The 27111-nt window shown below is 42.9% G+C and overlaps 1 protein-coding gene across 3 annotated transcripts in view; it reads right to left on the reverse strand.

Moving 5' to 3' along the window:
- Positions 1-353: 353 nt before the first annotated feature.
- The window catches only part of LOC146784251 (heparan sulfate glucosamine 3-O-sulfotransferase 1-like), a 78636-nt gene continuing 51878 nt past the window's right edge, over positions 354-27111 (reverse strand). For 2 of the 3 annotated variants that reach the window (XM_085634867.1, XM_085634869.1), the window contains exon 2: positions 354-7713. In XM_085634867.1, coding sequence (XP_085490993.1) covers positions 6039-6950 — 912 coding nt within the window. In that variant the 5' untranslated portion in view covers positions 6951-7713 and the 3' untranslated portion in view covers positions 354-6038. Of the gene's footprint in view, positions 7717-27111 lie in introns of all 3 variants that reach the window. The other variant, XM_085634868.1, reaches the window with a different exon arrangement.

Here is a 27111-nt window from a genome sequence, read left to right on the forward strand (position 1 = left end):
AGGGGGATAAAAAAGAGACAGTAAAATACCGGAGGGTAATATTTCTCCTCTCTCTTTTGTACTAGATATGCACTCCTTTCTCTGTGAGATTTTAACATCTCACTCTCTCTCCCTCTGCTTTGGATGCATCTCCCTCAAGAACTAGAATGTCTTTTTAATATCTCATTCTTTCGCTGGCATTGGATGTCCATCCTCAGTATTTTATTGTCTATCTAATATTTCTTATCTCCCGCCTCCCCTGATAATGCCTAAGTTACTACATAAGTCCCCACTGGCTGCCCCTCAATTATATATTTCAAACACTTTTACTCCACATTTAAATAAGTACATATCAATAATAAGCAAGAGGCATGTGCGATAGCCATCTCTTTTATTGTAAATTATCAACAACAAAAAATACAAACGGCTGCAGTCATGGAATGGAGAACACAAGTGAACAATTCAGGAAACTCCATGCAGATTCTCCTCTGAAAGACTAACACATGATTGAACAAACACCGCTAGATACTCCAAAAAATACACTCTTACTAGCATCACATTTCATACTGGTGCTTGTTAGTGATAAAAGCTTCCTGTCTCCGGGGTGTGCAGTTCCTAATGGCTTTGGTGGTGCACATGGGTTGCTGGTGATAGAGATGCTCCCTATCTCTGGGTGTGTGTATCGGTGCTCACAAACAGTCTTTTCAGAAGTGGGTTGTTTTTTTGCTGGAGATGGCCTGGTACACATATACTTACAACCTTTGCAGCACACACACACATCCCACCCCAATACCTTTTGCCTCTGGTGCAGGTTTGTTAGTAAGAGAAGCGCCCTGCCTGTGGGTTGTGTACATCTTGTGCTTTTATGTTTTTAGTCAGAGAAGTTCCTTGCCTCGGAGGTGAGCACACATTATGTTAGGCTCTGGGTGGTAGGGATGGTTTATTAATGATCTAGAAGTTCCCAGGCTCTTGGTTGGTCTGTTTCTGGGATTGTTTGTTAGTGAGGAGAAGTATATTGCCTATTATTTGTGCATGTGCGGCATAAGGCTCTGTACTTTGGATGGTTTGTTATGACAGAGAAGTTTTCTGCCTCAGTTATGTACATTATCTGGATAACGCACTGTACTTGGGGTGGTTTTGTTCATGACAGAGAAGCTTTCTGTCTCAATGGTGTGCATGCCCTGCATAAGGCCCTGTACATGGGGTTGTTTGCTAGTAACGGAGAAGCTCACTGCCTCAGTGGCACACATGCATTGCATAAGCATTTTGTGCCTGTTTGCCAGTGATAGAGAACCTCCTTGCCTAGTTTCAGGCTTTTATGCTACCCTGCCTCTGAGGTGTGCATTAAATCTGTGAAACATTTAAATGCCTGACCTTACGTTCAAATGATTGCAATAATTGTTCTAATCAGAGAAAGTCGAACAAATCGCACACAGGCTCAAGACTGATGTTTCAAACCAACTCTACAAACGTCAGACTTAATTTGTTGTTTTTTGCATTTATTCACACTTACATCTATCATAGGTTTACAGCTGTCTTTATTCATTTCGTACCATAGACACAAATTGATCGAATTATCACGAGAGTTCAAAGCCCCTTAATGACATTTGTTGAAACATAAGTAAATGTCCATTGTGCCTTAGAAATTACTTCAAATTTAAATGTAACAACAATTAAAAAACAAAGCATTTGTTCAAACAAGGTACTTTGATCATGTATCCAAATCTTTGCTGTTTGAGGTACAGAGAAAAGAGACATATTTTGGGTTATTTAAAATGGAATTTTCCACAATACTCTATGAGATTTAGTGTGTAGCTCTGCATACACTTGAACAATAAATAATCAAGTATGTGCCTGCATTTTATATTTTGGGTGCTGCACTAACACTAACGCTATCTCAGAATAGCTGAGGGAAATTATGATTAATAAAGCAGACAATAGAAAATCTATTTCTTAAAACCATAAATTATTCTTATGCGTGTTTCCTGTAAGAAAACCACACCAGTGCAAATCTGGTTAACAACACAGCATTGAAATACAATGAAGACTCATATACATTTAGGAGTTTTGAACTCTTTTTTAGACTGAAAAACACTTTATTTAATTTTATGAGGAGGCCTTCCATCATGCTTCTGTGCTATCAGCTCAGACAAACAGCATACTTACCTACAGCAGATATAAATGCAGGATTATAACATGAGTTTGTCTGCCGTATAGATTGACATATTCTGTTGGAGCTGGTAGGACTTCACTTGTTTGTTGGAACTTTGTGATCTAAGCCAATAATTTGACCAACATGAGCCACAAATAATGCTATATATTTCCACTGCTGGAATGAGGGATCACATCCTTTTAACATTTTGAGTTATTTTTTTATAAATGGATCAAATTATTCAACATGAACTGTTCCCCAATTGTTTAGACAGGTTTGAATCATATTTTAGCTGGCTCAGCATCAGGCTGTGTTTTTCGAAGTGAGCTGTTAATAAGAAAGAAACTTCCTGTCTCTGTTGTGTGCATCCACTGGGTTGGCACTTGTACTGGAGATTATAGTTACAGATGTAAAAGCTTCCTGCTTAGCTGGTGTACGCCCACTGCATGATGGGGATGGTTAGTTAGTGACAGACAGATCCAAGGCTCTCAGTTGTAAAACCACTCATTTTCATGCTGTGATGTTAGTTTGTAAGTAAGAGAGGCTCCATTAGTAGTGCAGACACTACATTTAGATCTTGCACAGAACTGTGTGCGAGCACACACACACAGACTCACGTCCCACCTCTTAGGCTGGAGTGCTGGTTTGTTAATAAGAGTCGCCCAACCAAGGGTTGTGTATACCACAAACTCACAAACATCAGGAGCCTGCAGGCACTATGTTTTATGTTGCAGTGATAAGGATTGCTTTGTCAGTGAAAGTGAAGCTCCCTGCCTTTAACGTGTACCAGCACTGAACTGTGTTCTATTTGCTAGATGTGCTTTTAGGTGAAAGAGCAGCTCCCTCGCCCTGAAAATGTGCAGGCACTGCATTTGGTTCTTGGTGCTGGTGATGGTTTTAGTGAAAGAGAAGCTTGATGCCTCTGAGGTGTGCAGGCACTTCATTGGATTCTTGGTGCTGGTTTTTATTGAAAGAGAAGCTTGATGCCTCTGAGGTGTGCAGGCACTGCATTGGGTTTGTACCGCTGGTGATGTTTTTTGTGAAAGAGAAGCTCCATGACTGTGAGGCATGCAGGCACTTCTTTGTGTTCTTGTATCTGGGGGTGGTTTTTAGTGAAAGAGAAGCTTCCCGCCTCTGGGGCATCCAGGCACCACATTGGGTTGTTGCTGCTGGGGGTGTTTTTAGGGAAACAAAACCTCTATGCCTGTGAGGTGTGCAGGCACTGCATTGGGTTTAAGTTGCTGGGGATGGTTTTAATGAAAGAGAAGCTTCATGACTTTGAGGCACTTCTTTGGGATCTTGTATCTGGGGGTGGTTTTTAGTGAAAGAGAGGCTCCCCGCCTCTGGGGCATCCAGGCACCACATTGGGTTGTTGCTGCTCGGGGTGTTTTTAGGGAAACAAAACCTCTATGCCTCGGAGGTGTGCAGGCACTGCATTGGGTTTAAGTTGCTGGGGATGGTTTTACTGAAAGAGAAGTTCTAAGACTGTAAGGTGTGCAGGCACTGCATTGGGTTCTTGTGTCTAGGGGCGTTTCTTTTAACAATATATTTGTATTGATGTTGTCAAGAAGCAGATACATTTTGGTGCCAAGTAAGTAAGCATATACCTGAGTAGTAGGCATCTCTCCGGGGGTTGTTTTAGTGAAAGAGAAGCCTCCGGCCTCTGAAGCATCTAGGAATCACATTGGGTTTTTGTAGCTGGGGGTATTTTTTAGTGAAAGGGAAGCTCCATGCCTCTATGGCATGCAGTCACTGCATTCGGTTATTGTTGCTGGGAAGATTTTTAGTGAAAGAGAGGTCCCCTGCCCCTGAGGTGTGCACACTGGGTTCTTGTTGCCGGGGGTGGTTTTTACCGATACAGAACCTCCATTCCCTTGAGGCTTGCAGGCCCTGAATTAGGTTTGTGTTGCTGGGGGTGGTTTCAATGACAGAGAAGATCTTTACCTCTGAGGTTTGTAGGCACTACACCGAGTTCTTGTGGCTGAGGGTGGTTTTTATTGAAAGAGAAGCTCACTCACTCCGAGCCGTGCAGGTATGTCATCAAGTTCTTGCTGCAGGGGTGGCTTTTAGTGACAGGAAAGCTCCATAGCTCTGACAAGTGCAGGCGCCGTACTGCATTCTAGTTGCTGGGGACGGTTTTTAGTGAAACAGAAGCTCCCTGTTTTCAAGGCAACCAGGCACTACATTTGGTTCTTGCTGCTCTGGAATGGCTTTTAGTGATACAGAGGCTCCATTTTTACGAAAATAATAGCTTGTGCCCTCTGCTGTGCTGGCAAGTGTGTGCAGTTATTAGTTAGTTATAAAGATGGTCTCTTCCTGAGGTTTGTGGACACTTATTTAGTCTCTGGCACTGGAAAAGGTTTGTTGATCATAATGTTTGATTAACAAGAAAGGCTTTACGACAGTGAGATTAGCAAACACAATGAATTAAGCCTCCATCCTGAGAACAGTTAATTAGCACTAGTGCCTCTAAGACAGCTTGCGTTTTGGCCACTGAGCTATGACTAGCTGATTGGTGAGACCTGCTCAAGGTCAGGCGTGCAAACGGTCAGCATTGGACCCTGGTGGTGCAAGGAATGGTATATTAACAAGTGATGTCCACCATCTGTGGGTTGTGCAGACATACTGTGTAGGCTATGGTGGTGCTGCAGGCACAATGTAAGTAATAGAGATCCACTTTCCCTGTGCGAAAGGTGTGTAGACAGACTACATTTAGATATGATGGTGGTGTAAGTGGTTTGTAAATAACAGGGGTTCCCTGTTTGTAAGGTGTGTCGAAACACCACATTAGGCTCTGGTGGTGCTGCAGGTGTTATATAAGTGACAGAGGTACCCTGCCTGGAAGATGTGTGAATACGCCACATTAGGCTCTGATGGTGCTGCAGGTGTTATGTAAGTGACAGGTACCCTGCCTGGAAGATGTGTGAATACGCCACATTAGGCTCTGGTGGTGCTGCAGGTGTTATGCAAGTGACAGAGGTACCCTGCCTGGAAGATGTGTGAATACGCCACATTAGGCTCTGATGGTGCTGCAGGTGTTATGTAAGTGACAGGTACCCTGCCTGTAAGATGTGTGGATACACCACATTAGGCTCTGGTGGTGCTGCAGGTGTTATGCAAGTGACAGAGGTGCCCTGCCTGTAAGATGTGTGGATACACCACATTAGGCTCTGGTGGTGCTGCCACATCTGTTTGTAACAGAAGCCCTCTGTTTGTAAGGTGTGCAGACACATCACATTAGGCTCATGTGCTGCTGGTGGTGGTAAGTAACAAGGTCCTTGTTGGTAAGGTGTTCAAACAGATTTGGGCTCTGGTGATGCTGTGCATCGTATGTGAGTAACAGAGGTTCTCTGTCTGTAAAGACTGCAGACACCCCACAATAGATTGTGGTGCTGCTGGGGTGGTATGTAAGTGACAGAGGTTCTTATTTGTAAGGTATGCAGACAGACTGCATTTTGTTCGTCCTGGTATTTTTAGAAAAGCCCTATGTGTCTGAGGTGTACAGACACTCCATCAAGGTCTGGTGCTGGGATTGACTAGTTAGTGAAGGAAGCTCCCTTTGTCTGATTGAATGAGACACACCACAGTTACAGACTCCCGCAAGCGTGATGGACCAGTCACATCGACCTCCCAATTTCTCTTTAGGGATCTGGGATTCATACAAGTTGATTAGCCCTCTGGGACATCACAAATCCCGTCCAGATTCAGGCATGGCTAGTGGGAACCTTTCCAATGCTTTCCTACTAGCTCTGAATTGAAGAAGGCAAATAATGGTAGGGGCCAGGGAAAGGAGCTAAGAGAGGAGAGCAGCTGTGCGTGATTAAGATGGATCTGGGGGTAGATGTTTGCTGTGGTCCCACAACTACCCCCAACCCACCCATGATGGCTGCCTCCATTCTCTTTCCAACTAACACCAGTTAAAAGTCTTCCCAACCATGGAGAAGAAATCTTCGTTGTGCCGGCTGAAGAAAGTGCAGAGCCGCTCCAGGATAGCACCTTCCACCGCTGGGTGTGGACGCCCCTTGGATTCATCCAGGCACTTCTGGAGGCCACCTTCTCCCCGCAGACAGTAAAATCCCTTAGTCTGGTTGAAGTAGAAATTAGCCGGAGTAATTCGAGGAGGGAGCCCCAGAAACCGCTCTGCCCGGCGCAGCTCTGGAAGTGGGTCCCGGATTAGGTTACCTCCATCCACAACATGGATGTGACCCAGGGGGAAGAAGCGCAGCCAACGCGCCAGGTGGACTGCATACAGACTGCGCTGGATAGCCTTGTACTGGGTGTTTAGTTGACCACCACGTAGCAGGATATTCTCAAGGCGCTGGTAGGGCTTGTCTCGCTCCTGGCGATTGTGCAGCACTTGTGTGTAGTCCGACACTAGCCGCTCCACAGGGTCACGCACAATGAGAATAAGGTGCACTGAGCTGTTCATGGCATGGACCCGCTCTGGGGCCTTGAGCGAGGAAAAGTAGCCTGGAGTCTTCTCCACTGTCACTTGTCCAGGCAGTGATGGGGGCATCTGGGATCGGTACCAGGCCAATCCTTTGTCATAGTTTTCATCTTGGTCAAAGAAGTGCACCTCGGATGTAGCTGCAACCACATCCGGGTGTAGGTTAAGCATTTCAAGCAGGGCCCGTGTGCCACCTTTCCTCACACCAATGATGATAGCCTGAGGATTACGACGGCTAATGGGCTTGACAGGGACCATGGAACGTCTGGAAAGCCACGAAGCCTCACTGTGATGAGAGAACACTGCTCCCTTTAGTGGCATTCCAAGCCCCACCAGGAGAAGTAGAAAATATCCAACGAACAAGACATCCATGGCTGCGGTCAGTCCAAAAGGAGCGCACCCATGCTGCTTAGGGGGCACAGGTGGTATCCCATTAAGATATGGATTGCTGGCTTTAAGTTCCCTCTTTGGTGCTACATTTTGGCCCCCTTGTCCAAGTTTATGCCAAAACTGCTTGTTGTTTGTTTAATCATAAATTATTGCAGATTGAATCTCGTAACTTGGCTTGCATTGTCATGGGCTGATTCTATTCTCTTGAGCAAAGTTATAACTGGTGAAGTCTCTTGCATTCAGTCAATCCAGGTTGATTTAAGGCTCTTGATTTTAGCACACTTAGTTTCTTTACTTACGTTACCACTAGTTGGCGCTCTTCGCTTGTCTAAGCGAATCCCCAGATGATTCCATTTGTGGTCAATTCCAGACAAGCACAGGATAGAGAATGGGTAAACTTGATATTACACACCGTTTTGCAAGTTAGCCACAAAACCAGAATTATATCACCTTCTCTTCAGATAAAGCAATGCCAGACTATGCTTTCTGCAGCTATGGCAACACCAGCCTGAACATGTACAGGGGCTTCAGGATACTCCACAAGCGCCTCTCACTTCACAGGGTCTTCAGTTTGTTCATCAGGCATTTAGCGGATAGATCCCCAGTGCTCACCCAGGGCTTCTGTGGTTGTCCACCCAACTGTTTGACAGTTCACCTTCTTGCCCTGGTGCTTTCTTGCATTAGGGAGATAGCGGGAAGCCCTTCTGAGACACAGCTGCACTGCTCTGCAGGGACGTCTTCAAACCTGCTGGAGGGAAATAGAAGACATCAATTAGGTCCTTTCAGACTTCTGGGATGGTCCTTAGCACATCAGCAAAATATAAATGTGTGTACGATATACAGATACACCAGTGGCCTTTGATGCATGGATACATTCATGAGAAAACAAAGAAAATTCATTGTAGCCATACAGACCTGAGGATGGTAACGTTGTCAGCTAAGTAAACTGACAATTTAAAAACACTGATTCACAATAACAGCAGCCACCGATGATTTGTCGATTTCAACAGAGCAAGCAAATGGAAGAAGCAAGGTGTAGTACCGCTTCTGACAGGTGAGTGAGAAAGTAACATGATACGGGTGTAGAAAAGCCACCACATGTGTGCGGAAATAGCATGACTGCGAGAACACCAAATAACATGACACTAGTCTCGAAAAAGTCTGTGATTTCAGTGTGGGAATACTACATGACATTTGGAATAAGACACACCAGTACAACCGTGAAAGCCACAGGTGCCCACTCACCAGAAAAACATGCATGAAGACTTTGACTATCTGGGTTTGATGGGCCGTGCAGGAAACCAGTAACGGAGTAAGTCACCTCTCAGGTAGGTGTCCGTAGAACTATGTGAGCGTCAGCTACATGCTAGACATGCCGAACATGCACTTAACTTGGCTCCAGCACCACAGGCCTTTCAAAGGGACTCACCAGCAATGCATACTCTTCCAGCACACCCCATATCAATGCCAATATAACCACCCATACCACCACCAGAAATCCCACGCCATCACCATTACCACAATATCAATGCCAACACCAGTTCCACAACACCACAATCAATACCATGAGTAGTGAGGCAGGCACCACTACCCATACAATCACTTTTTCCACCTCCACTACCAGCACCATTGCTATCTCTACCACCATATCACGGCCAAGCACTGGCAAAGCAATTTGGTCTGGCTTTAATTTTCTCTCCATGGCAGTCCACTTTCCTCACACACACTTGGCTTCTCCTCCTGGACAGTCTCTGCCCTTGCAGGGCCAGGCACTCTCCTTCCCTCTCTCAGAAAGCCGGCAGGCTTCTAGACACTAGGCAGATCCTCAGCTCATCCTGAGGAATGTACAGACTTTAAGTGGTCGCCCCTATCCTCTGGGAAACTGGCTGTCCGGTACATACCAGATGTAGTCCCACTGAAGTCCTTTGAGTACTCTGTGCAACACTCATCATCATCATCATAAACTTTATTCGATTTTATCAATAAAATCATACAAGTACAGTAAAAACAATAACAAAGCAATACATAAAAACCAACATGATAAAAAGCAAGGACATATCATAATAGTTTCATCAGACATCATAACTCAGCATTGTACCTGATTAATAGCTTTATAAACCCCTAAAAGAAACGTTGACATATTGTAACAAACTGGTTGTGAATCTTGATGGCCTGGCCTGATAAAAACCATGAGTGTGAAAAAAAACTATTTTAAAAACTTGTGTCGAAGATGTTCATACAAAGGACAAATCATAACGATGTGCAAAGTATTGCATTTAAAAGGCAGGTTGCAAGTACATAAAGGGGGCTCAGTATATTTATACCATATTCCATCAGTATACAACAGCTGGTGAAACAAAGCTAATCTAAAAAAGGTCAAAAGACGACCGTGAAAAATAGGCAAGTCTGAGAGTAAGTATGGCTCATTCCTAGGCACTGATTTAACCATAATAAAATTGCAAACTAGGGTCTTGGTCAAGGACTTTGCTTCCTTCTCTGAAGTCAATCGAAGGAGATAAGCCTCCTTGAGCCACACAATAACATGTTTGGTAATACTGGCAGTATTAAAGCATAATTCGGGTCTACCGAGGTACGAGAGGTTCTCTCGAATATATACCAGCCAGGGAATTTTAGGTAGACAATCCAATTTCATGCAGTCTAATATAATGAATCTGTTCAAACTTAACACATCCTTTAACCAGACATTACACCAAAGCAAGAGAGGGTGCAATCGAATGTAATCTACGATGTATGGCAGACCCAACTCCTCATGGAGAATTTATGTGGGATTCGACTATCCCAAACCCAAGAGCCCTCTAAGAAATGTATTCTCTGCAATTCCCAGAGGATCAATATTGACATAACCCCAAAGTTTGCTGCTAAAAGTTGATATCGGTATACACTATAGACATCCAGCATGATTTTTAATGGCTTTTGACCTAAGAGGGAAGAAAATTCATTCACATCAGCACAGGCTCTTATCAAATTACCAGTGTTCTTCTTAAGAAGAGGTTGCAAATTAAGTTTTGAATCAATTAAAATACCTAAGTAACTAAAATTGTCAACCTTAGACAATGTGTGGCCCTGCACAGAAAAAGTTATGCTTTTCGTATTTTTTAGTCCTAAAATCATTACCTGAGACTTAATAAAATTAGTGCGCAAATAGAAAGTACTCATGAAGTCAAAAGACAAATCTAAAAGCTGCTGTAGGGTTCTAGCAGTACAAATTAAAACAGCATCATCTGGAGCAATGTGCCCTGGTCTCTTGAAATGTCTATGCCCTGTACCGTGAGTGCTTTTTCAAGACGATTAACATACATAGTAAAAAAAGGGGCCAAAATACAGCCCTGCCGGACCCCCTTCCTGAGTGCAAAGTGCTTAGTACATACGCCATTGCCACCATAGCGCACTGAAGCTGTCAAACCGCAATGGAGGTCCCAGAGGAAATTAACCAGACACCCATCAACCACCATGGATCTCAGCTCTGCCCATAGTTTCTCTCTGTTCAAATCAAACTCAGAGCTGAGATCCATGAATGCGAGATGAAGAGAACCCTTCTTTGTCGTAACATATTTATTGATGATAAGATCGAGATTAACGTTCTGCTCAACAGTTCCCCTCCCCTCACGAAAGCTGCACTGAATGTCTAATAATATATTTTGTGCTTTAGACCACTCGGTTAACCTGTTCAGTATAACTCTGCCGATAATTTTTACCTCTATTTGTATTAAACTAATAGGCCGATAACAGGAGGGGTTGCTTCTGCTCCCCTTTTTATAAACGAGAACAATAATAGAATGTCGCCAAGACTCCGGAATAGAAGTAATAATGACAGTATTAAAATAAAGAGTTAAAAGTGGGGCCCAGAGATTCACACATCTTAAACAAGGCACCACTAATCCCATTAGCTCTGTGGAGCACTTCCTTTCTTGGTCTTGAAGAACTTGGTAGTGAGACAAGTTTAGTGGTTTGTATCCCATTTTTATACACATTTTCCAGATAGGGAATGTGGATCCACTGTCTAAGGTTTCAGAATAGATTTGGGTTGGTTTGATTTCAAATGCCATTTTTAGGCTGATCACCAGGCACGCCTTTTGTGCAAAGTGATGGTTCTAACAGTATGAAGCAATGGGACCAAGCAGGACCATCCAAACATGGGCACAATGAAGTGTTAGCTCTCTGCACCTGGTGGCCATCCCCTTACAGAAACAATAACCAGGGAGTGAAAAAGGGCCTATGAACTTCCTCACCTTGAAGAACAGAAACTACAGTCCCACCCCTCATCCCTACCATCTGCCAAACTGCAATACTCAGGAGGACCTCATTAGCAGACCTTTGCTAACAAGGCCCTTATGGATTTTTTTTAAGGGAGGCCTGTCTCTATCCAGTTCACTTCAGTGCCTGGCTCTCCAGCCACAGGAATGCAGGCAATACACTTCCACTCTTTGGGAGCAAGGTCCTCATGTTCCAACTTGTGGCAGCATAATTCAGAGACGTCCAATACGGAAGGGGGGGGGGGTTGAGAGATTATTTGAAGGCATATTAGCACAGTGCCATTCACGCCGAGCTAGAAAGGGACAAAGTCTTTTGCCTTTTCTACAGCACACTCTTTAAGCATAAAATTAGTACAATGGCATCCACGCGAGCTGTAGAATGACTAAAGCCTTTTTACCACTCCAGGTACAGTATTACAGCTTTGCATTGGGAAAATACCATCCAAGCCAACCTGGAATGAACAAAAGCATGCCTGAAAGGGTTTTTACTTGTACTGGGTGATCCCTTGTGTCTGGACAAAGCTAAACCTCTCTGAATAGCTATAGTGATGATGAGGCAAGTGTTGGGGGTTGCTTTTGTTCATTCCAGGTTGGCTTGGATGGTATTTTGCCAACCCAAAGCTGTAATACTGTGCCTGGAGTGGTGAAAGGCTTTTGTCATTCTACAGCTGGATGTGGATTGCACTGTACTAATCCTATGCTTAAAGACTTTGTTGTAGAAATGGTCAAATCCTTTATCCCTTTCTAGCTCACCATGAATGGCACTGTGCTAATCCAGTGATTAAGAACTTTGATAGAAAAGCAGACATTTGAGGTGAGCAAACTTAGAGTGTTGCTGGTATAGTAGGGTGCTCCATACAGGAGCTACTCTCCACCTACATTTGCGAACTACCAGAGTTCGCTGATTCTTATTTGCATCATTTATGCTGCACTCTATGCCTGAAAGGGTATTGTTTTGACTTATACTGGGTGCTCCCTCGTGTCTGGACAAAGCTAAACCTCTCTGAAGAGCTATAGTAATGGCGAGGAACGTGTCGGGTTGCTTTTGTTCATTCCAGGTTGGCTTGGATGGTATTTTCCCAATCCAAACCTGTAATACTGTGCCTGGAGTGGTGAAAGGCTTTTGTCATTCTACAGCTCAGCGTGGATGGCACTGTGTTAAACCTATGCTTAAAGACTTTGCTGTAGAAATGGCAAAATACTTTGCCCCTTTCTATCTCTGTATGGATGGCACTGTGCTAATCCTATGCTTAAAAACTTTGATAGAAAAGCAGACATTTGAGGTGAGCACATTTACAGTGTCACTGGTTTTGTAGGGTGCTCCATAAAGGAGCTGCTCCCCACCAAAACTTGGGAACTCCCCAGAGTTCTCTGCTTCTTTTTGGTATATATATCTATACACACACACACTTGACAAAGGCTCTTTGGACAAAATGTATTGTGTCCTTTTAACACATTAAAACAACAGGTGAACCACATTGCAGTGCTGTTTTCTTTGTACTTGGATTCATGATTAATTATGGGTTGTATATATATGGTCATGTGAACAAGGCTCTAGTGGAGCCGAAACGGTATGGCGACTAGCACGCGAACAAGCTAAATAAATATTTGCACAAAGAATACGGTCCGTGTCTGTACTGTCTGGGGCAGGTGCCACGAGGAGGCAGCCTTGACGGGGAAACAGAATTGGAGGATATATATATATATATATATATATATATATATATATATATATTCACTGAAAAAACCATAGGTTTCACACATGTTATAGTTAGCTGGACATTTCACTCGTAAAAAACCATTGAAATTCCCCCGTTATAGTTAGTTCAGCTAAATATAACGTGCGCGACCGCCACTCTATCACAAGGATGATGTAATCAGTGATGTCATTTGAGATGTCATCAGTGATGTCATGAGTGATGTCACTGACCATGTCATGAGTGATGTAATATGTGACGTCATCAGCAGTGGATTGCGGTCGCGCGAGTTATATTTAGCTGAACTAACTATAACGGGGGAATTTCAATGGTTTTTTACGAGTGAAATGTCCAGCTAACTATAACATGTGTGAAACCTATGGTTTTTTCAGTGAATTTGCAAGGTTTTTTAAATGCTAATTCCTAACTATAACGTGTGTGAAACCTATGGTTTTTTAAGTGAATTTGCAAGGTTTTTTAAATGCTAATTCCTAACTATAACGTGTGTGAAACCTATGGTTTTTTAAGTGAATTTGCAAGGTTTTTTAAATGCTAATTTCTAACTATAACGTGTGTGAAACCTATGGTTTTTTTAGTGAATTTGTAAGGTTTTTTAAATGCTAATTTATGTATGTATTATTATATTTTTTATATATTTATTTTACAATAAACTACCTATGTATATAGTTATAGATTGACTGTATCCTGTAATATGGAATGGCTCAGCTCTATTTTTTTGAATTTGGATAAAGTTGAACAGCATAGTTAATATCTTCTATAAACTTATAAACAGTTTAAAATGTTTTTTTTTTTTAAGGGTTTTTCACGGTGCACGCACCGTGCGCGCATGGTGCGAGCACCCCGCGATTTAAAAAAAAAAAATAGAATGTTTTTTTCACCCTTCAGGGACCCCCTGACAAAGGCTAGGGGGTCAGGAACTCTCTACCCTGCCCCCTTTTCACGTTCTCCACCTTTCTTTTTCACTGTCACACACAAAATGGCGTCTGACACTTCCTGATTTCGACCGATTCGAATGTTGACTGACATCTAACCACCAATCAGAATTACGCTCGCGGACATTATGGTGCGCGCATATAGATATTTATGTACTTTTAACTGCAATTTTCTCAGGAACTACTGAACAGATTGACACCATATATGCAAAAGTCACATGCCTGACCTGAGGACTACCTCTTTGCCAAATTTCAAGTAATTCTGTTCAGCCGTTCGGGCTGTACCTTCGACTAAAGGTCCTATGGGAAAATGCATGGGGAATACGTGTTTTGGGACCCCCCTTTTTTCTCAGCCCCCGCTTGACGAATCACCGCGAGGCTTTCAGGGTAGGAGCTGAGCGGAGCGCCCCATTAGTTTTGAAAATTTCACGAAGATAAGTCAACCGGCGCCAAAGTTATTCAAAATAGAATTTTCAGATTTCCTATGGGAACTTGGTCCTAACTGTAACTATCTACTGGCGACCACCAGTAGGTAATATATATATATATATATATATATATATAGTTACTAGATTATTCAGAAAGCCTACCGCAGGCAACACAGTTCTGCATGCGAGCAGTCATCATCCGCATCACCTGATACGCAGCATCCCCTACGGGGAGATGCTGCGTATCAGACGTATTTGTAGTACAGACTCTGACTGTGAGGCTCCGCAGGAGTTAAGTAGGCTGAGATTCATAGCAAGAGGATATGCTCCCAGTATCATAGACAGTGCGATTAGAAAGACTAGGAACCTTTCTAGAAGGGAGGCACTTATACCGAAACCTAAGCAGATCTCAGACAGCATACCCACCACAGAACTCCAACCTAGGATCATACTCATCTAGAATAGTCAACACCAGGCACTCAGAAAAATCTTCTATCGTAATTGGAACCTGGTACAGGATGATCCGGTTCTTGGCAGGTTTGTACCAGCTAAGCCTGCCTTGACTTTTAGGAAATCTAAATCAATGAGCAATGCCCTAGTTAGGAGCAGCCCGGAAGTGCTTTCATCGACTACCTGGATGGCACTGTGCAAGGGGTTTAGAAAGTGTCCTAGCTGTAAAGCTTGCAAGTTTGGGTGCAATAAAACACACTATAGCAGCCCATTCAAATCAAACCCCATTCCGATCAACAAAAAATTTACCTGCAAAACTGATTTTGCGGTGTATGTGCTGGAGTGTCCTTGTGGGCTGAGATATATCGGCAGTACTAAGCTGCCGGCCCACAAACGGATACTCCAGCACATAAGAGCAATCAGTGGTAAAGATCAAGCCTATCCAGTTGCTAGGCATTTTAAGGAAAACATGACAACATCTCCAGTATTTTGTAATAGACACAATCTTACCACTCAAAAGAGGAGGAAACCGGGAGGCGAAATTGCGCCTCCTGGAAACACGTTACATATTGGAGCTGGACACCAAGTTTCCATCAGGGTTGAATGCTAGCGAAGATTTTTACACTTGTCTCTGATGTAATGAATTTTGGACAATTTGCCAAGAAGTGTACTTTGTGGAAAAATCAGCTGCTATGTTTATAAAAAATTAGTTTTTTTATCCATGAATGTGTTATGTAGGGCACACCTCCTTGTGTATATATGAAATTAAGAAAATAACAGTTTTTTATAAATGTTTTTTGCATTTTACACCCTTTTTTTAGCACTATTTTGCACTGATTAATGATCGACTGAGTGATTTTATGCAGGGTATTTATTGACTGAAGTATACTTCACGATGGCCCACTTGGGCTTGATTGCAACTACATTTTGCGGCAAAGAGTATAATTACATGAATTTATGTACAAATTATGAATTATCTGACACAATGGAGTCTATACCAGGTTGGCAAATTTACTAAATGAGAGTAGGCATTTTTAGCTTTGCATAATTCCATTGGGTTGTTTTTAGATTTTAAATGCCATTTGTCATCCTGAGTGTCAATAACATTGGTTTTCATCAAATACGATTTCCATTGGCTTTTACGCATTATTTATCACATTAACTATTTTATATACATTTGTGTATTAACTATAGTATTTGTGATTATATTTATATATTTAAATATTTATTGTCATATCTTGAATTCGTAAAGTTTTGCACATGTATAGATAGCTCTTGCTGCTTCTAATAACTCTTTACTTACTATGCATTTGCACTTCAACTGTGGATGTAATTTCCTGCATGTATCACTTTAAATGTCGACCAAACCATAGGCAACGCGTCATGTGATCAAGACCCGAGTTGGGGTCGAAACGCGTAATGGCGGACTTGCTGGGCACGCAATAAAAGCCACTTGATTTGCACAAGGAACCTTGGGTCCGCTCTTCGTCTTTTTCCTGCGTGAAGCAGCAGTTGGTGGCTAATCCTGTATATTATATATATATATATATATATAATTCACAGAAAAAACCATAGGTTTCAGGCACGTTATAGTTAGGAATTAGCATTTAAAAAACCTCAGAAATTCACTGAAAAAACCATAGGCTTCAGGGGTGTTATAGTTAGCTGGACTTTTCACTTGTACAAAACCATTGAAATTCCCCCGTTATAGTTAGTTCAGCTAACTATAACTCGCGTGCCCGCAATGCACTGCTGATAACGTCACATATTACATCACTCATGACATGGTCAGTGACATCACTCATGACATCACTGATGACATCTCAAATGACATCACTGATGACATCACTGATGACATCATCCAGTGAATGTGTGTTTTTCTGAAAATTAAATATGTTTTATATATGTATATCTCAAGGTCGATGGAAGAATAAATGGGTATATAAGTGTCTAAATGGATGATTTGTTTTTGAAAAATTGATTGTGTAACTGACTGATTAAGTGTATCATAGTGAATACATGGCTTAGTGAGTAATGTTTAAATATGTAAATATCTGTATCAGTCTCTCACTTTGTGTATAAGTGGCTGCATGGGTTGGTGAGTAGCTACATGGGTGTCTATATAGGTTATTAGTTGTTTTTTTGAGTATCAGTCTGAGTGTCTGCATGGTTCGATGGGGGGTATTACGTAGTGCATAGGTGCATGAATGAGTGACTCACTGTATGTGTTGAAGACAGCATGTGTGCAGGACTGTATGGGTGGATGAGTGTGTGTATGGGTGTGTTAGTGAGTGAATGACTGTCTCAATAGTGTCTTTGAGTAACTACATATGTTTTAAACTAGTATATGTGACTATTGGTGTATATAAGTGAGTATATGTGAGAGTGAGAGATTGAAAGAGTTCCTGTATGAATAAGTATGTGTTTCTATAAGTGATTGTTTAAAAGACTAAGTATGTGTAAGTTTCCGTAGAAGTAAGTGTGGTGGTGTGTGTATAACTGTATATGCAAGTAAATGTATGTTTGATTCTTTATTAGCATGAGTGACTATGTGTGTGAGTAACTCTATGGATGAGTGGCATTGTGTAACAGGATGTATAGGTGTATGAGTACATATGATGAGTGAGTACATGTATGAGTGACTGTATAGGACTGTTGGTGAATGAGTGTATGTGGATCTTAGAATTACTGAAGAGGTTGTTGTAACTGGTATTGGTATGTCCATTGTTTTGAAAATTTTAGTCTCTATTTTTGAATGTGTGTATCAAAGGTTATATTAGGGTGAGAGGAGGTCTGCCACTCTATCACAAGGATGATGTCATCAGTGATGTCATCAGTGATGTCATTTGAGATGTCATGAGTGATGTCATGAGTGATGTCACTGACCATGTCATGAGTGATGTAATATGTGACGTCATCAGCAGTGCATTGCGGGCGCGCAAGTTATAGTTAGCTGAACTAACTATAACGGGGGAATTTCAATGGTTTTGTACAAGTGAAAAGTCCAGCTAACTATAACACCCCTGAAGCCTATGGTTTTTTCAGTGAATTTCTGAGGTTTTTTAAATGCTAACTCCTAACTATAATGTGCCTGAAACCTATGTTTTTTTCTGTGAATTTCAAAGGTTTTTTAAATGCTAATTTCTAACTATGCCTACAGAGATAGGACATGTGAAGAAAGAAGAAAAAATGCACAGAAAGAAAAAAAAGAAGTGCAGAAAGAAGCAACAGAAGTCCTCAAAGACGAAGAATAGTGCAGGAAGAAGGATGACGTGCAGAAAGAACAAAAAGAAGAGCAGAAAGAAGCCTTGTTGCAAAATCATCCTGTACCCTCAACTTTTTCAGACGGATACTGGTGGTAACTGAGTCTGACTAACCAGTCCTAGAGCCAGTGCTATGTTAAAAGACACTTAGAATACAGTGAAAACACCTACATACACTAGGATACATTATGCGTTGGGGTCCCCCTGTGATTAGCATGACCTCCTCTGTAAGCCCCTAGTATATAATAGGGCAGGGGGATTAAAACTACCTCTTAAAACAGGCCACAGGGCGTTTTTGCATACGTTAACTCAGGCCCCGTCCCCTCCCTTCACCACTGTGTAAACACGCCCTGTGTCCGTTTTTAGTTGGCAGATTAAGTTCATTTGAATCCTGAGGGTCCCTAGGGTCCAACTAGCCCACTAGGTACCTCCAGTAAGTGCCACAGAGCTGCGTTGCAGAGAGGTGTAAAAAGTGGCACGGCCTGGACCACCTCTCTGCAATGCAGCTCAGTGGCGCTTACTGGAAGCACTTGGTGGGCTAGTTAGCCCCCAGGGGCCCTCAGTATTGAAGGGAAATTATATCCCCAATTTAAAACGTGCCATAGTGCGTGTTTGCACACGTCACCTCAGGCCCCGTCCCCTCCCTTCACCACTGTGTAAACGCGCCCTGTGGCTGTTCTAAGTTGAGAGATTAAGTCCCCTTGAATCCTAAGGGTCCCTAGGGTCAAACTAGACCACTAGGTACCTCCAGTAAGCGCCACAGAGCTGCGTTGCAGAGAGGTGTAAAAAGGGGCTTGGCCTCAGAACACCTGTCTGCAGCGCAGCTCCCTGGCGCATACTGGAGATGCCTGTTGGGCTAGTTGGCCCTCAGGGACCCTCAGTATTAAAGAGGAATTAATTCCCCAACTTACAATTCGCCAGGGGGCGCATTTGCAGAGTGCTGCAAGGAGGGGGCGTGGCCTCCGGCACGATGCCAGTCTTTTATTTATTTTAATTTTTTAAGAAGGGGGGCTGTGTGGTTCCCCTTCTTATTCTAATTTATTGGCCCTGATGACCCCATCCCCCAGGGCCTGTCTCCTAATTATATTTTTTTGACCCCAATCCCCAGGGCCGGCCACTGTTTTTCATTATTTTAAAAAAATATATATTTATAGACACACCAAGGACATGCTGGACAAATCGTACGTACCTATCACCATGACGATTTGTGTGATATTCATTAAAAGGCGACTATGCATACAATGAATCCACGTGGAATGTATTTACACCACTAGTGAAGCTCTGACATGTCTGATGCCCTACAGTGCCTAATCCCGGTAGACACCCTTGTCGTTTATTTATACAAACATGGGTAGCTATTGACGGGCACATTTAATACACATGCACACCAAGCCATTCAAAGGGGATTCGACAACAATTCGACAAAAACTATGCAAGAAACCCCCCTCACGGTTAATAAAACACACATCCACGGCCGGATGTGTAATACTTTTTATTTTACTCTCTGGAAAGGGGACGAACATCACTTGAGTGTCACAGCGCGCTCCTGGCAGAGCCCAATGCTGTATGACACCCACCATTGCCTGCTGAGTGCCACACACCTCTGTGTTGTATTCCACTAGCTAGTGCATATGCTATGACACTCTCTAGCCCATGTGCACTGTAACACCACCCCGTGAATATGTCATGCCACACTTGTCTTCGCACGGGTTATATTGCCCCATCTAACGTGCCTTCCTCGATGCCTATGTTATAACGCACAGTGCTATGCCATACATATTACAATCTGGGATCCATATCTTTGTCACAGTGCATATGCAACGTTACACTCCCCAGCACATATTTTATATTACAACTTTAGAGACTAGTTAGGTTACACAACACTGCCCTGTGCATATTACACTCCAAGGCGCATAACGCATAGCACGCGCTAGTGCCTGTGCTATCTCGCGCTCTCCAATGAATCTGTAATTGCGCACAATGTATTGCATATTATATTTCACGCCCGGTTCATCTTATATCACACTTTTTGGTGCATAGTTTATACCATACACTATATCTAGTTTTCATTTTCAATCGTGCTCTCAGGACTATGTTCTATATAACACTGTGTTCACCTACCCTTTTCACGGGCATTACATTTTGCGATAGGGGGTGGAGGGTCAGGGGATGTTTCTGCCAAGTGAGCCCGGGGTCACAGTCACAAACGTCCTCTTCTTCCTGAATAAAAGTGAGATTATGCTGCATACTTGTTCATATTTTAAGTAGTTCGCACAGACACACGTTTTAAAAACAATAAAGTTCCTAATACCCGCCTTCTCTGAACAGTTAGCTTGCTGCCCCATCCCCCTCCTCCCTATCCTCTGTTGTGTGAATCCATGGACTAGCCTCCTCCCTCCTGCCATGCATGGTCTGATGTGCTGCCACTGCCCTCAATTTAGTATGATGTACCAGTCCACTCCTCCTGCCCTCCATTGCCCAATGCTATGCCCCATCATTGACCTCCTGCTTAAACTCTGTGCTTAGCTTGCTGCCCCTATTCTCCTTCCCCCTGCCCTCCGATGTCTTTGTGCATGCCCCTGCTCCATCCTTTTTGCCCACCATGTTCCATGGACCTGCCACTCCTATCTACTCTGAGTGTTCTGTTGAGCTGCCACTCCCCTCCCACCTGCCTAGCATTGTCAGATGACTGTAACCTGTCCCTGCCACCTCCACCCTGCCTGTCCACATGCCATGCCCCTATCCTCTTCCTCCTGTCCTACATGGTCCATTGTACTGCCACACCCTTCTGCCCTCCCTGGTCTGTTGTGCTGCAACTGCTCCTCCTGCCTGCCCCGTGCGGTCTGTTGTGAGGCCCCTTCCCCTGAACTTTCTTGTCTGTGCACAGGTCCTGACCCTCCCTTCTATCCTCCATAGTCCTTTGTGCATGCCCCTGCACCCTCCTTCTTGCCCATCATAGCCATTGTGCTGCCACTAACCCTCCCACTTGCCATGCATGTTCTTCTGTGCTGCCATGGCCCCTCTCACCTTCCCTGTGTGGTCAGTTAGCTGCCCCTGACCCCCTCCCACCTTCCCTCCATGGCCTGTGTGTATGCCATCACAGTCTCAGTGTTGCTCTTCATGGTGTGTCTTGCTTCTAGTGCCCATCCTGCCTGACCTCCATGGCTATCTTGCTGCTCCTGCCCTGCCCCCTTGCCCCCAGCCCTCTGTTTACATGTGCAGGCCCCTACTCCCTCCCTCCTGGCTTGTCTGTTCCATTGTAATGCCCCTGATCCGTCCCTCCTGCCCTTTATGGTCTGTTACGCTGCAGCTTTCTCTCCTGTCTGTCCATTATGGTCAGCTAGCTACCATTGCCTCTTGCCCCTCTGTTCTCTGTTGTCCATGTGCATGGTCCTGTCCCCTCCCTCTTGCTTTCTATGGATTGTTGTGCTGCACTCCCGTCCCGCATGCCCTGTGTGGTGTATTGTGCTGCTGCAAACCCTGATGCCTGCCCTGCAGGGTCAGTTTGGTGCACCTCTCCATGTCCCTCCTGTCCTCTGTTATCCAAGTCCATGTCCCTACCCCATTTCCTTCCATGATCCAATGTACCATACTTGCGAACATTTTGAACTTGGTAAGAGGGAGATTTTGAAAAAAAACTGGGGTATTGATTTTCCCCTTTGAGTTACATTGAAAAAGAGGAGATTGTGGACAGGAGACAGATCAAATAAAGCCCATTTGAGCTTAAAAACATTGGACGTTTCCTGGCTGAATCGGGTCTGTTGGCATGTATGGTTGTACTACCATTGCCTCTTCCTTCTGCCCACAATGGTCTATTACATTGCCACAGCCTCTCTTGCAAGTCCTGTATTGTTGGTTTGTTGCCCCTGCCCCCCTTTCCACTGCCCTCCATAGTCTGTTGTGCTGCCACGGCCCTTCCTGCCTGCTCAGTGTGGTTAAATTGTTGCCTTTGCACCCTTCTACCTGCCTTCAATTTTCAGAGTCCGTGCCCCTGGCCTCTGCCTCTCAACAGTATCCTAATGAACAACTAGATTGCTAACATTCTATATTTATTACAAAAGTGTGGAACGCCTGACGTCATCTTGATGTAATCAAAACTGTAATACCTAGAGCATTTCCTTTAGAAATTACATATATGAGAGGGTCTTATTGGCATCAAAATTATGGTTAGTGCTCTAAAAGACTAAAATAAGGACATATTTTCTGAGTTTTCAAATAGCGACAAAGCACTTTTAAATTCTTTGTTATCTTTATGTTTTTTTATCCAGTTGACCACTTGAATAAATGTTGCACTTATGGGAGAGGATGTGGTGTTACTTCCAGAACTGCAGACTTTGCAACTGGGGAACCAGGTTGGAGTTATTGCTTCAGCTCGGCATTCTTTGATTCTGGTCAAATCACTTAGTCTCCCCATGTCTACAACCAAAATGAATTTGTTCTTGTGTGATGTAACCAATGCTCATGTAAAGCACTCCAATACCTGACAAGGCTGCACTATATAACACTGCAAAAACACAAAATAATAAGTGTTTTGCACACTTCTGTCATTGGGCTATATTTGGGCTACATCTGGGTGATTTTGGGCTACTTTCGGGCTACATTTGGGCTCTTTTGTCTCCGGTGGCCATCTTGGGAGATTTATTTGTTATGAAGTTTCCTAATTTCCTCATGTACTGCAGTCTCCTCAGAAGGAAATGCTTTCAGTTGTTTACTTTGATTCCATCATGAAGGTATTCAGATATGTCACACATTTGCCATAAATTCTGAATGTTAGCACTCTAGTTGCTCATTAGATCACTGTAGTAAAGCTACTGTTCACCATGGAAGTCTGCTCCTGTTATTGAAAGTGCATGTTTCAGTCTGCATGTCAGAATTTTTTTAATGAAATAGAAGAGGATTTGAGAAGTCACTCAAAATGTGCCCTCATTTTCTTTCTTCAGCATTAATCATAATTTCTATGGCAAAATGAACCCCCTCATTGTGTTCCTTTTTAAATTAAATGTTTTAAGTGTTACCAGTTTATTCCAATCAAGATGGCTTCAGGTGTGCCATACTTTTGTCATAATGAAGACAGTAAGCGCTCTAGTTGTTTTTAAGAACGCTCTGGGACATTCTGTCATTGGGCTATACTTGGGCTACATCTGGGTGATATTTGGGCTACATTTGGGCTCTTTTGTCTCTGGTGGCCATCTTGGAAGACTTATTTGTTATGAAGTTTCCTAATTTCCTCATTTACTGCAGTCTCCTCAGTAGGAAATACTTTCAGTTTTTTACTTTGATTCCATCAAGAAGGCATTCAGATGTGTCACACATTTGCCATAAATTCAGAATGTTAGCACTCTTTTTGCTCATTAGATCACTGTAGTAAAGCTACTGCTCACCAGGGAAAACTGCTGCTGGTATTGAAAGTGCATGTTTCAGTCTGCATGTCAGAATTTTTTAATGAAATAGAAGAGGATTTGAGAAGTCACTCAAAATGTGCCCTAATTTTTCTTTCTGCGGCACTAATCATACTTGTTATGGAAAAATGAACCCCCTCATTTTGTTCCTTTTTAAATTAAATGTTTTAAGAGTTACCACTTTAATCCAAGCAAGATGGCTTCAGGTGTGCCATATGTTTATCATAAGTAGGACTGTTAGCGCTCTAGTTGTTCTTTGGAACACTCTGGGAAGCTGCAGTAGAACACAAAGGAATCAACTGACAGTCTCTGCCCTTGTTGGATGTACATGTTTTACTGAGAATGTCAGACTTCAGTCTCACATGACTGAGAAAGATAATGTGAATTTACAGAAAATAAGCTCTCAGTTTAGCTTATAGATCACCTTCCAAACCTCTGTGGGAAAAGCATGAGAAAATATTTTTCTCTCAATCATGATATCCCAGCAGAAGGCTTTTTCACATGGTGAAATCACATTAGAACATACCACAATTCCTAAAATGAGTATGGTACCATCAACAAATGATTTATAATGTAACTAAAGTCTTAAAACCTTCTATTAACTGCAATGCTTTTTAATGAGGTGCTATCATGTATATTGGTCCCAAGATGGCTGCCAACACTTCTTGGATGAAGTGCTGACAGCCAATCAGATCTCAGGATGAGATGTGTGGTTAGGCTCCGCCCACATATATATATGATTTTACTTTTGATTTTCTCAGGAACTACTGAACAGATTGACACCAGACCTGCAAAAGGCACTTCCCTGACCTGAGGACTACCTCTCTGCCAAATTTCAAGTAATTCTGTTCAGCCGTTCGGGCTGTACCTTGAACTAAAGGTCCCTATGGAAAATTGCATGGGGAAAACGCTTTTTGGGACCCCCCTTTTTTCTCAGCCCCCGCTTGACGAATCCCCCCCGAGACTTTCAGGGTAGGAGCGGAGCGCCCCACCTATTTTGAAAATTTCGTGAGGATTCGTCAACCGGCGCCAAAGTTATTCCAAATAGAATGTTGCGGATTTCCTATGGAAACACGGTCCTAACTATAACTATCTACTGCCAACCGCCAGTAGATAATATATATATATATATATATATATATATATATATATATATATATATATATATATATAGTTAGTGTGTGTGTATATGTAGACAAACACACACACAAAATGTCTGTCAGCACAAGGTCCTGGGTGTCACAAAACAGCTGAACTTTACACAAACGGGTCAGTACACTGATCCCTCACGGACACAGTGAAAAGGTCTGGTCACACTCCAAATCTACAAATCACAGTATGCTGATACCACGTCTTAAAGTGATACACCGAGGGCATGGAAAGTAGACCACTGCCTAAAATGAAGGCACTTGTGCACTCATCAAGATCCAAGGATAGGTCCTGGACCACGCATTGTCAAGGGCAGACCTAGGTCTCTGCATGCAAGCTAGATTAGGCCTGCATTGTCCTGTGGAAGCTTGGTAAATCCCTTCAGCCAAATCTGTACTTTGGAAAGTCCACTGATTTGTTGCACACCAGGGTATCAGTTATTAAGAACCCTTTTGGATTGGCCCTTGTAGTGGAACTGCTCAAGACAGCGGACAAGCTGGAGGAGTCTGGCAAGCCTCTGTCTCAAACTGGGTGTAATTCTTCATATTGTTGCCTGTCCACTGAAAGGCAGAAATGCTTGTAATGCCAAACGGTAAATCAATATGGCAAATTCTGCAGAGCTCAAGGTGGACAGTCAGTTCAAGGTGGACAGAGCACAAAGTATGTGTGAACACCACCAAGGAAGTGAGATGACAACTTCTATCAGAAAGAGAATGAAGAGAAACCAGAGAAGGTCCTGCTGCTGTCCGTGGAGTGCCAGGGGTAAAGAGGCACCAATAAGACTTAAACTACATGGAGAACACTCATAAATCTAATTTACATTGGTACAATGATCACTGTCATGTTAGCAATGCAGATCCATGAACTAAAACTGAGACAGTAGCATCAATCCACCCACCACACTGTGGATTTTGACATTGGTAGGTTCTGACCTTTAAGGACACCATTATGTGCACCTTGGGGAGACCAAGGAAAACACCAAGATCTTTCTGCAATAACATCAACACTGGTACACACCACATCTGCAACTCTACAGAGACCTTGCAACTAAATAATTTAGCACTAACCATACACACATGCGAAGTAGAGGACATTGAGGAAGAATTCAGGGGCATCTTTAAAGGCATGGGCTGCCTACAGGTAATGGATATATGTCTACATATTGTTCCAAAACTACATCTTGTGATCCTGCATCACTAACAATTTCTGACTGTACTCCAAAGTAGGAAAAACTGGACAAATGGTAGGCTACTAATATGTTTGAAGAGGTGGAGGGTCTGACTTATTTATACATTGTCAATTGTGGTCAACAATAACCAAATTTGGAGGACAAGTGCGGAATATGTGTGGACATGAGGCTGTCATGCGGGTGCAGCACATTATGTCTTCTATCAGAGTATCATTACTGCCCACAAAGGAGCTCAGTAACTCTTTAAGATTGAAACAGCTGCAGCTCTAGCGAGAATCTTACATAAACACCTTCTCGAAACACACTGAACTCCAAGGTATAAGAGATTACATTCTAGAATATTATCTTCAACAAAAGGTGTTCAAGAGTGCCTTAAGGAAGACATTGTCTGGAATTCAAAACAATCAATGGCAGTGAGAATATTCCAGCCCATGCTGCATCTAAGAGACATCATCACAAATGCCAATGAGTCGTATTAAAGACATTCCACGAAATTGTCACACCTGGCTACCTCCTGTACATGTGAATTGCTCCCTATTTGTCTGTTGTAATAACATACACACTTGTTTGTCTGTCCTGTGACTGGATGCATCCAATGAACATTCTGCCACCAGGGTTTCAACTTTATACTGTCTCTGAATAGCTGCTTCCTTGCTTTCATCTGCCATCCATGATGCATCCATTTCCTCTTGCTATGCCCACCTCACCACATAGTAAGGCATATAGCCACCAACTATGACAAGCCCTCAGGACAGAAAATCTGACCCCTGAGATTAATCAATGAGTATATATTTGAACACTCCTTACCACTGCTCGTGTGCCTTTGTGAGAACACATCTCTAGCCCAAAGGAATGTCAAAAACATCTACACAAAACCCCCTCCCAAACCTACACTCTTGCTTCCAGCCTTGATGCCACAGTCTTTGCTAGGCTACAAGTGCCTTAAGAGCAACTCTCTACGCCTGGGTTCTCCAATGAGTAGCTCAGGAGTTACTGGAAATTCTCCAGCTGTCAGTGAGTAGCTACCCAATATGTAACCAAATCTAGTAAATGAAGAGATTTTGTTTGGTTGACTTAAGTATGTTTCCAAAATTGAAAAAGATGTATTTAAAAGTAAAATGTGTGTATTTTTAGAACCAATAAGCTAATGTTTGCAGACAAAGGATAATGTCACCCTGTAAACATTTGTTTGTTGCATGTAGTGGTATAGATTCACATGCTCTGCATACTTCTGCCATGTAGTGTTGGGCTCAGACGATCACAACCTGTTTTTCTTCAAAGACGTCTTTCTATTCACAAGATCTCGGTGACTCTTCCTCTGAGGTTGGATGTGCATGGGCA

The sequence above is a fragment of the Triturus cristatus genome, chromosome 11 (genome assembly GCF_964204655.1).
Source record: "Triturus cristatus chromosome 11, aTriCri1.1, whole genome shotgun sequence".
In the NCBI taxonomy this organism is placed as follows: Eukaryota; Metazoa; Chordata; class Amphibia; order Caudata; family Salamandridae; genus Triturus; species Triturus cristatus.